Source organism: Callorhinus ursinus, unplaced genomic scaffold, assembly GCF_003265705.2.
Source record: "Callorhinus ursinus isolate GAN/ISIS: 27379988/994484 unplaced genomic scaffold, GSC_fseal_2.0 scaffold5, whole genome shotgun sequence".
Lineage (NCBI taxonomy): Eukaryota > Metazoa > Chordata > Mammalia > Carnivora > Otariidae > Callorhinus > Callorhinus ursinus.
Window position 1 is genome coordinate 29,758,006 of NW_027397067.1, and position 12,020 is coordinate 29,770,025.

General features: G+C 35.6%; 1 protein-coding gene and 1 long non-coding RNA gene across 3 annotated transcripts in view; both read left to right on the top strand.

The window, feature by feature from the left end:
• The window catches only part of LOC141372736 (uncharacterized), an 823,585-nt gene that overhangs the window by 213,965 nt on the left and 597,600 nt on the right, over positions 1–12,020 (top strand). The window lies entirely within an intron of this gene.
• The window catches only part of ZBTB10 (zinc finger and BTB domain containing 10), a 38,144-nt gene that overhangs the window by 11,181 nt on the left and 14,943 nt on the right, over positions 1–12,020 (top strand). For both annotated transcript variants that reach the window (XM_025870762.2, XM_025870761.2), the window contains exon 2: positions 744–1,629. In XM_025870762.2, the coding sequence (XP_025726547.1) occupies positions 744–1,629 (886 nt within the window). The remainder of the gene's footprint in view (positions 1–743; positions 1,630–12,020) is intronic.

Genomic DNA, 12,020 nt, shown 5'->3' on the forward strand with positions numbered 1-12,020 from the left:
AGCTTATCTTTAGATTTAATTAATTTCATTGATCTATCTAAACTATTTGATTGGATGTTTGCCAGGATTTAAAATTTACTTTTTTAGTAGTGTTAAATAGGATGAGATATACCCAACATTGTAACTTGGATATTTTAAGTTCAATCAGAAAGGCTGCTGCATTCCTATCAGAGATAAGGCAAACTAATTAGATTTCTATATATGAAAGTTTCTTTTCATAGGAAAGTAATTGCTATTTTAATTTTAAATAATTCTTAATCCATGTCCTTGGCTTATACATGATGTTATTCTTTAAATGAAATCCTGCTGATCCTCAATTCAGATGTGTTTGACTTTTTTTTTTTAATTTTATTTATTTATTTGACAGAGACACATTGAGAGAGGGGACACAAACAGGGGGAGTGGGAGAGGGAGAAGCAGGCTTCCCGCTGAGCACGGAGCCCGATGTGGGGCTCATCCCTGGACGCTGGGATCATGACCTGAGCTGATGGCAGATGAATAACAATTGAGCTGCCCAGGCGCCCTGTGTTTGGCTTTTCTTAATAATAGTAGCTTGCACCAAGCTCTTCACACTTCTCCCAGTATTTGGGATTGTGAACACTACAGTCTCAATACATCATGATTGCTAACAAATTAGTGTATTTGATAAGCGCTTTTTAAAAAAGTTAAATTGATATTTTCTTCATTTGGGGTTTTTTAAAAGTAAATAAAATTTAATATTAATGTTTTCCATCCAATTACAGGAGACAGAAATACCATCAGAGGAGGGGTACTGTGACTTTAATAGTAGGCCAAATGAGAACTCTTATTGCTATCAACTTCTTCGACAACTAAATGAACAAAGAAAGAAAGGTATTCTTTGCGATGTCAGCATTGTGGTGAGCGGAAAAATCTTTAAAGCTCATAAGAACATCCTGGTTGCAGGCAGCCGTTTCTTTAAGACTTTATATTGCTTTTCAAACAAAGAAAGCCCTAACCAAAACAATACTACCCATTTAGATATTGCTGCAGTTCAAGGTTTTTCAGTCATCTTGGACTTCTTGTATTCTGGTAACCTGGTGCTCACAAGCCAAAATGCCATTGAAGTGATGACAGTGGCCAGCTATCTTCAAATGAGTGAAGTTGTTCAAACTTGCCGAAATTTCATTAAAGATGCCTTAAATATAAGCATTAAATCGGAAGCTCCAGAGTCTGTAGTTGTGGACTATAATAACAGAAAACCAGTTAATAGAGATGGTCTATCTTCATCACGGGATCAAAAAATTGCCAGTTTTTGGGCAACACGGAATCTTACCAATTTGGCAAGTAATGTGAAAATTGAAAATGATGGTTGTAATGTCGACGAGGGCCAAATAGAAAACTACCAAATGAATGACAGTAGTTGGGTCCAGGATGGTTCACCAGAATTGGCTGAAAATGAATCTCAAGGTCAAACAAAAGTGTTTATTTGGAATAATATGGGCTCCCAGGGAATTCAAGAGACTGGCAAAACAAGGAGGAAAAACCAAACTACAAAGAGATTTATTTATAATATACCACCTAATGAAACAAATTTAGAAGATTGCTCAGTGATGCAGCCACCTGTTGCCTATCCAGAAGAAGATTTATCATTCATCAAGGAAGAACCAGGTAAATATTTTATATACAAAGATATTTTAGTTTTCATTCTAATTAATTATGGTTGGATATTATAATCTTGAAGTATATTTTTAAAGTATTTCTTAAACTATAAAAGTAATACACAAAAGTAATAACAGATACTAAATTTGAGTGTTTATCATAGAAAGGAGAAAATAATATAATTTTGGTATATGTTTTTTCTCTCTTGAGTTTCTCAAAGTTTGTGTTAATCATATATGTGGCATGTGGACTGTTCATTTATAGCTCTTTGACTTCTCTGATCTTTGGACTCTATGATCACTTTTTTGCACCCAGTGCTGGAAAAGATACAAGATAATGTAATCTTAGTTCAAATCTTAGTTGTAATATATAATCAGTTTGTCATTTCAGAACATTTTTGAGACCTAATTAACATTTTTTATTCCCAGTTTTTTTATTGGTAATTAAACATTTAAGTGTTTTTTAGAATTTTGCAAATGACAGTGGGATTATTCCAATTTGTTTAGAGCTACTATTCTATTCTTACCATAAATCTTACAGAAGCTGAAATGTTTCAAATTTGTTCCACTGTCCCCTCATTTTCATTTCCATTCATTAAGAGAGAGGACTCTGAGACCTTTCTCCTCACTATATAACTAAAAGGATATATACAAAATCTTAGCATATCACATTTGTGCTGTGGATTTTTTTTAATGGGTTTTAATGGGATGGGGGACCATTGTTACAGAGTATAAATAGATTTGAAACTTTAATTGCCTTTGCCTAATTTAATTATATTTGAAGAAGCAGTGGATTTGAGGTTTTCCTTTGCAGATCCCAGACTTGAGGTATATGTCTACCACTGTCATATATGATTCAGTGTTTGTTTTGCTGTCTCAAAGCTCTGTAACTTATTCAGTGTCTGATTTACATCATGGTGATTATCTGGGGATGGAGTACTTTGTTAAAAGAATCATTGTTTTTAGTTCTAAAGGGCAGAATGCCATAGTAATCCTATGAAATGGTTTGACTGGCTTTTGAGGCATGGATTTAGTTTTCATTGGTTTTCAGATTTACTTAGGTGAAAATCATATCTGCATAATGAATATGATTTACTGATCTTTTCCCTCATACTTGTCTGCTGTTTAATAATTAAATCTCAGAGGCAGTTTCTTTAAATATTAAAATAGGGTAGATTTTCTTAGCATCATTTTATTTTGGCTTAATTTTTAACACGGAAGACCTTGAAGTAAAGTGAGCTACATTGTCTTTCTGCTATAGAGCTTAATAGTTTAATAGTATGGTGGGAACCCTGTGGTGTTTTTTAAAATACACACACACACAATACCATGTAAGGCATAAACAGGTTTTTGGGGTAGTAGTAATTGGCAAAACTAATCACAGCTAACCCATTCTTAATGCCACATAATTGGAGTGATTCAAAGAAAAGCACTACTATTGAACCACATTGCATACTTTACAAACTTCTTTTTTTTTAAACATTTATTTATTTGACAGCGAGAGCACAAGCAGGGAGAGCTGCAGGCAGAGGGAGAGGGAGAAGCAGGCTCCCTGTTGAGCAGGGAGCCCAACATGGAGCTCGATCCCAGGACCCGACTGAGTAACCCAGGCGCCCCCACAACGCATACTTTAAAAAATAACATTACTAGCTATTATCTTGGCAAGCACCCCCTGAGCTGAGTTTGTATCAATGGAATAGGTGTATCATAAATTTTTGGTAGTCTAATATGCTTTCAATTTATCTCTTACATCTTATAAAAATTGTATTATGTTAACAGGTATCACTTTGGTTTCTGAACCTTGCTTAATTGACATTTGATTTTATCAGTGATATGCTGTATTCCAGCTGTTAAACTTTTTGCAACTTCTCAGTGCCTCTAAATCCAGCCTCACTGAATGGCAGGAAATGGGGGTTTTATAAGAATATTATGATTAGGACATAATATGATGCAGAGCCAGAGTTTGGCAAGTTTTTTCTGTAAAGGACCAAACAGTAAATATTTTAGGCTTTGCTGGTCATAAAGTCAGTTACTTAATTGTAGCACGAAAGCGGTATTAGGTATACACAGATGATCATGGATATGCTTCAATAAAGCTTTATTGCCAACCCTTGGTATAGAGCAGTGGGTCTTAATCTTTCTTGGCTGCATATTGTGCAGACCTTGGTGCTTGGGTCTTTCCAGTAGGGATTGAGTTAATTGGTTCTGGGATGTCACCTGGTTGTTGGAATTTCTATAAGCTCTGTCGGTGGTTACACAGTGAGTAAAGGTTGAGATCCACTGACAAAGAGGAAAGAGCCCAAATTGAGTCATGATCTGAAAATGAGCTCTGTACTTAACCTACTGTGTGACCGTGACCAAATTAAATTAAACTCCTGTCTTCAGTTTCTTCATCTTTAAAGTGTGGTACTTATTTTAAGGAATTATTACGAAAATTAAATGACAAGGGGCGCCTGGGTGGCTCACTCGGGTAAGCTGCTGCCTTCGGCCCAGGTCATGATTCCAGGGTCCTGGGATCGAGCCCCACGTCGGGTTCCCTGCTGAGTGGGGGGCCTGCTTCTCCCTCTCCCTCTGCCTGCTGCTCCTCCTGCTTGTACTCTTTCTATCTCTAATGAAAAATAAAAAATCTTTAAAAAAAAATTAAATGACAAAAGCACAGCTGTCATGGTCATTATAGACCCCCTTAAAATTGGGGGACTTGAGATTATTTAAAATCAGTTTTCCAGTGCAGCGTGCTTTCTACTAGATTCTAGAAAAGTTATTTTATATTGAGCCAAAATTCGTTCTTTTTAACTTCATGAATCTGTCATTTTGAGTAGTATAATCAGAGCCTAACCTCTAATCTCTCTAATCTACCTGATAACCAACCCTTCAGATATTATAATTTATTAAACTAAGTGAATTCCTTGTGAATTCCAAGTGCCTTTACCATCTTTCTTACAGTCATAGACATGTTTTTTTTTTTTCCACCCAGAAATTTTGGTGTACGGAATTAACTACAACCCTGGAGGCAAATTCTGACCAATAGAGAACACAGTGGGTCTGTTTATCAAGGTTAAGGCCTGGCTCAAGGTCACTCAGCTAGTAAAAATAGAGGCAGGTTTCATGTTTAAGACCGTCTCACATTAAAACCTTGTAATTAATGAACTGGTAGACTCAGTCTTTTAAAAAAAAAAAAACTGGTCCCTTTTAAAACCTCAAAACATTTTTATGAACTGCACCATCATTGGTTACACTTTGATTTCTACTTATTGAGAAAATACTGAAAATGTTCAGTGGAGTAAATGCTTTTAAATGAATTTAAAGTTATGTATGTAAATATCTGAAAAGTCATGATAAGTTATATGGTCTATGAGCAGTGCTTGGCATATTTGAACTTGTAGATCCCTTTAAGAACTGAGTTCCCTAGACTCTTAAGCCTATAGTCTGTAAACCACAGCTCTAAATATCTTCTTGCCACATACTGTTGAAGCTCGTGTTCCAATGCCTCAGAGAGAAGTGTTGTAAGATATTGAGATAAGGTATACCTAGAAATGGGGATTTATTTATTTATTTGTTTTATAAAGATTTTATTTATTTGCCAGAGAGAGGGAGGGAGAGGACAAGCAGGGGGAATGGCAGGCAGAAGGAGAAGCAGGCTCCCTGATTTCATATGTACTTCTGGGGAAACAATATTAAAACATTTGTAAATTTTTATTAATCCCTTATAAGTAGAGTTGAAATCAGGTCTCAGCTTTACAGTTTCAATTTGTATATTTGCCTTTTGGGTAAAAAGCACATAATTTGAGTATTTAGAAGACAACCTTGAGATGTGGGACTTGATCCCAGGATCCTGAGGTCATGACCTGAGCTGAAGGCAGACGCTTAACCATCTGAGCCACCCAGGCGCCCCAATATCAGGGATTTAGATGGGGTTTTTTAAAATATATGTATCTTAAACTAGTATATCCATTATTTGACTCACTACTGGAATTTGCTTCAAGTCATTTTTGATATATGAGGATACTTCAAATAGAACTTAGGAAAGGTTAGAAACTTCTGTCCTTTTTACTGTTTTACTGGAGTTTATGGGATAATTATAAAGGTAGTCATTAATGAGTTGCTCTGGTACTATAAAAATTTCAAATCCTTGTCTTGCTGATTCACAACCAGAAAATAAGTTTCAGCCAAATATTAAGTATATAAAAATCTGAGATTAGGAATTAAATTGTAGGAGTAAATATAATACCTAAAATTGTTTTACAAGAGTGTGTTCACACATGCTATTGTTTTTAATCAGAGCAAGTCACATGTTAATCTTACTGTTGATCTTTTGATGCTCTGGGATTATAAGGAACATGATTTTCTGAATCTAGATTTTTCTGTTACTTCAGTCACAATAGCTGGTTGCACCCATTATAAATAACTGCTCTGCATGTGTACACATAACGTTTGAATGCATACATACTTAATTTTGAACAGACGTTTTTGAAATGACTGACAAGAAACATCAGCAAAACAAATAACATACAGCAATAAAGAAGTTGTGTGCTAGTCGAGAGTGTTAATATAGTTGCCCTAATTAAGCTTTTAATTGGCTCTAAGATAACAAGCAGCCTCTCAGGAGGAGGAAAGATGCCAATTCTGGAAGATGACAAACTTCTCTGGTACTGAATTTTGAAAGGAATTTTTTCAGTGGGGTTTTTATATAGTTGATAACATGTAGTATAAAACAATTTCCTCAAAAACATTTTCTAGTAAACGAAGCAGTATATAATTGATTTTCTATCTTTAATACAAGCTGATACAATTCTATGTAGATGATTTTTTTCTTAATGTCATACAAATATTCAGATGAGAGGTGATTTTTTACTTGACCAAAGAATGTAATTTAGAGTTCTTTAAATCTAAAAGTTCCTTTCTTTCATACGTACTTCTGGGGAGAACAGTATTAAAGCATTTGTAAATTTTTATTAATCCCTTATAAGTAGAGTTGAAATCAGGTTTCAGCTTTACAGTTTCAATTTGTATATTTGCCTTTTGGGTAAAAAGCACATAATTTGAGTATTTAGAAGACAACCTTGAACAGAATGCTCAAGCTAAATATCTTTAAGATAGTCTAATGAGTCATTTGAAGTAATGAATTACTCTATAGTGAACTCTTTGGAGTTACCTACTAACCAGCACTTCTGCTCTTCTGTGTTTTGGATGATAATTGATAATTTGGCATTACTTTCAGATCTTGCAGAATCTTAAAATGCTTTCTAAATGATTGAATTTTTAGGATTTTGAAAACTGGCCATAACATTTGAGACTTAATATTTTGACCATGCCATATAAATTTACTGTATAAACATACGTTTAAAAATCATGGAACTTGGCTTTGTTTAAGGAGATGTAGGCTTTGGACTCAGTTTTACTTGACCATAACTAGCCTTGAGTGTATCCCACATAATGTCTCTAAGGAGAAGAAAGAAATATTTTGTAATTCTGATATCTTGAAATGAGTAAAAACTACCCAAAGCTTTTTCTTAATCATTTTGGCAACAAAACCCAATACTGGGCAGCAAAACCAGCTATTTATATCTTTTATGCATTTCTTTAAATGTGAATATTCATGTTTTGTTGCCAAAATACTGTTCTGATTATAGGATGCTACCCCCCCCCCCCCCGTTACTTTTCTAAAATCTGAAACTTGTTGCATCCTACATCTTACTCTAAACATTTCAGATAGATTTATGGATCTGGATTAGTTTTTTTGTTTTGTTGTTGTTGTTGTTGTTTTATCTAAGGGGGTTCCAGATGTTCTCTTCTACCTTCCAGGAATCCTTTTGGTTGAATGTTATGAAGGATTAGCTACAATGTTACTTTTTTTCAGAAACTGAAAATTAGGTGTTAAATGGTAGTTTGAAGGCCTGATGTTCATTTTATCTATTTTTTTATTTTTTTATTAACATATAATGTACTGTTTGTTTCAGGGGTACGCGTCTGTGATTCATCAGTCTTACACAATTCACAGCGCTCACCATAGCACATACCTTCCCCAATGTCCATCACCCAGCCTCCCCATCCCTCTCACCCCCCCTCCACTCCAGCAACCCTCAGCTTGCTTCCTGAGATGTGAGAGTCTCTTATGGTTTGTCTCCCCCTCTGGTTTCATCTTGTTTCATTTCTCCCTCCCTCTGTGATGTTCATTTTTAAAAAATAAAGGTCCCCTAGTAGTTCATGGGCTGTAAAATACACTAATACATAAGAATCTTGCAGTGTTTAATCTTAAGAGGATGATAGTAGGTAGTAGGAATATTCTGCCATCTTCTTTTCCCTTCTTTACTTTTCCTCTGCCTAGTGTTCCTTTCCTGCCCTTTCTGCCATATTCATCCCAAAAGATGGTGGCACGTATTATTTATTAACCTACCAGTGAGAAACCCTAAAGAAACAATCTGTGTGGCCAGACTAGGTGTTGAAGAAGCCTTGTGGATCAGTTATAAAAGCATTTTTTTGAGTTCTGCCTGCTCAGAGTATCATGTTGTCTAAACGTTTTGTCAATCCCTGAGAGATCTATAGAACTGAAATTTTGATTCCTGATGTAGTCTTAATATTCTGGTGTGACCAGATGGTCTTAAATCTTCATCCATAGTTTTACTTTCCAGAGAATATTACTTTTCCTGGAATACCAGAATAGCTTTTGACATCATAATAGGGTATTTGGTAATTAAATTTTTATTTAAATCCCCCCAAAAGTAAGCATTTTGCCAGATGATGTTGATGTCAAGATTGAGGAGTTCCTTGCCTGGAACTTGTTCATAATAGGATTGCTGTGGGGTAGAAACATACCCAGTGTGTTGTGACAAATGTTAAAATAAGAAGAAGTATGGCAGGGTGTGCAATGGGAGGTTCCTAACTGCTCAGAAGATGTGGAGAAAGCTATATAGAGAAGGCAGTAATAAGAATTGGATCTTGTGTAGGAGTTTGGCAGGAGAGAGAGAAGGGCATTCACTGACCACCAGGTGGCAAGAAATCAGGTTAAATAGGTAAAAGAATAGAAAGAATGCAATGGGGAAATGAGGTTGGGTAGATAGGTTAGAGCCAGGTTGTGATTCTCTTTGTTCTCCGTGGTAAATTTGTGGATTTTATTTTACATACTGAGGCAATAGGTTTTTAACTAGAGATTTAGGTCCATTTATATTTGCCTTTAGGTAAAAACATTTGAAGGGTGTTCATGGATTGCAGTGCGGAGTGATCTGGGTAGACCTTTATTAAGGACTACTGAGCAGAAATTAACAGCCTTGTTTGAGTAGTGCAAGGAAGAAACAGTAGAGCTTAGTGATGGGGCAGTCGGGCAGTCACTTGAGTCAGTGAGTTGTGAATGGAAATTATTATATGTTGAATCTCCAGGCTGTTATAGGAACTCTTAAAGGTTGCTTTATAGAATAAATTTGTAAGTGAATTTACTCCAATGAAAAGTGGAAAAAACCTGATCACAATGAGTAAAAAAGATAAAAATTATACCTGTTTATGAAAAAACAAAATAGTTCTGAAACTGTCTTCAGAGAAGAGAAACTTGATGTTGATATATATTTATTAATGTGAAAATGAAAGTGGGGAAAGATCTGAGTTTTTATTTCTAAAACCTTGATTTTTGATGTCTTCTCTCATTTAATTCTTAAGAATATTTGTCTTTTAAGAAAATCTAAGTTAGTCTGCACCTGCCTCATGTTTGGAATTTTGAGAACCAAAAGAAAATGGTCAGGGAAACCTTCCAAACTTAATTTTGTTTAGCACTTAGAAGCAGGTGCTGTGCTACTCTCTTACCAGATGATTCGGAAGCATTGCTAACCAGCTATGGTCCCAGAGAAACCTGTAACCACAGGCACCAAGATTAACCTCACTTAATGACACTTAACATTTATATTCCACTTTACATTTTACTCAGTATTTTCACTTAGTCGTGGCACTTTTCATGGCAGCTTTGTGAAGTGGGCAAACATTGCTACTCTTTATGTGAGAAAAATAAAGTTGATTGTTAAAATTTTGAGAAGTAGAAACAGATTTACTTTATCATTCGTTTTAATCTCATTTTCTTTCCATTGCTTGTTAATCTGATTTTTTTAAATCCATGAATAAGATGTCTTTTTAAAAACATGGTTATTCAGAATTATTTTAAAATGAACCTGAAGATTGCTTTAGGATAGACAAAAATGTATTAACTATGAAGAACAAAAATAGCTGATATCTAGGTATACTTAAGATTTTGGAAATAGTTTTATTAAATAAAGAAGTTACTGAAGTGAATGTTGGTTTAGCCCAGAGTGTAAGGTTTATTTTTGTTCATTTAGCAAAGAAGTATATGAAGTATCACTAGGAAAGTAAGTTAAGGATGGGTCTACTTCTTCACTCTTTTATTTCTAGAATTGCAGATTGTGGGTTTTTGTTGTTGTTTTGGGATTTTTTTTGATCTCCTGAAACTTTTTTTAAAAGATTTTATTTATTTTCTGACGAGAGAGAGACAGCGAGAGGGAAAACAAGCAGGGGGAGTGGGAGAGGGAGAAGCAGGCTCCCCGCTCAGCAGGGAGCCCAATGTGCGGCTCAATCCCAGGACCCTGGGAGCATGACCTGAGCCGAAGGCAGACTCTTAAACAACTGAGCCACCCAGGTGCCCCTGAAACTGTTTTAATAGCTCTTCAGAAAGATGTTTTGTTTGCCGAGATATCTTAGCCCTTTTTGCTAAGTTTAAATGAAGTGAAGGATTTCCATAGGAAGGTCACAGATGTCAAAAAACCAAGTATAGTAGAGTTTATTTTTTAATCCTATAATTTAGAGAAAAAGATAATGACCAAGAGTTACTGCTTTCACTTCCTAGTGAAACAAAATTCATTTCTGTTTCAAGTGAATGGTTGGTTGCCTCACTTCTATCCCACTTAACATCAACTGATTAAAAATGAGTTGCTAAGCAGTTTGGCTGATTTCAAATAAGGTACAAGCAGTGATATGTATTGATTCCCGAGTTAAGTGTGCTATTTTTGAAAGCTTATTGTCAACCTGGAAGAGCTCACCTATTCTCAGATTTGTATTTGATATCAAGATCCAAGTAATAACCTTTCAAAGTGTTCAAGAAGAAACACTGTACACAGGAAGAGTATATTTATCACCTGTTAAGCTTTCAGGTTGAGGTGTTCTGTGCTTAGTGTAGGATTAAAGATCACAAATTAAATTCTAATACTTAAGAGCAGTAGGGTAGGAGACAGGAAATGTCTATTTTAAGAACTAGCTGAGGAAGCCTTCAACAAATCACTATAGAATGTTATATAAATAGAAACACCCTGCCTGTATTTACAAACCCACTTGGCAGAATTTTAAGACGTGCCCTCTGAACAGACTGTACACTCCAGAATAATGACTTTTTTTTTTTAAGATTTTATTAGAGCAATTGAGAGAGTACAAGCTGGATGAGAGGCGCAGGGGGAGAAGCTGACTCCCCGCTGAGCAGGGAGCTTGATGCGGGACTCAATCCCAGGTCTTCTGGATCATGACCTGAGCCAAAGGCAGATGCTTAACCAACTGAGCCACCCAGGTGCCCCCACAATTTTTTTTAAAAAAGATATTGGGAAACCTAGTACGGTTGTTTGAATATTGATTTAAATTTATTATTGAAATACATTCAGCTTTTCATAGGAAAATAAAGCCACTAAATTTCAGTTAATCATTTTCAGTTAGTGGTTATATTTTAGTGTTACTCTACACCAGAAAACTGAGAAATTAGTCTTTAAATACCATTAACTAAACTAGTAATAGAGGTTAGAGGTTACAGAGAGAAAAATACTCAAACCAACATTTAACAACACTTGTTTGAAAAGCATTTTGTCAGGGCGCCTGGGTGGCTCAGTTGGTTAAGTCTCTGCCTTCAGCTCAGGTCATGATCTCGGGGTCCTGGGATCAAAGCCCACATCAGGCTCTCTGCTAGGTGGGGAGTCTGTTTCTCCCTCTGTGCTCTCTCCCTCCGTCTGTCTCTCTCTCAAATAAATGAAATCTTCAAAAAAAAAAAATGTTTTGTCAAGCATTGTGATGAATGCTGGGAAAATAAAACCTAACCAGTATCCCACCTCTCAGGGGACAGGTAAAGGAGTCTATTTACTATTGCTCTTCTTCACATGAAGTACTTGTTCATTCTCCTGACTTCCAACCCATTTACTCTAGGCAATAATCTCACTTTTTACTCTTCCACCTTACAGAGAAAATAAAAGCTGGTAGATGAATGTCCTTAAGTACCTGTTTTCAAACTTCTCTCTGTATATTGATTGTCTTTGCTCTATCTCCTAAATACCTAAACATTTGCTTCATGATTCCAGAATCCTTCTCTTTGAATTTCTTCAATACTTTTAGCTTCTCCCTTCCTTAGTGACTTTATTTCAGCATTTAAAGGTT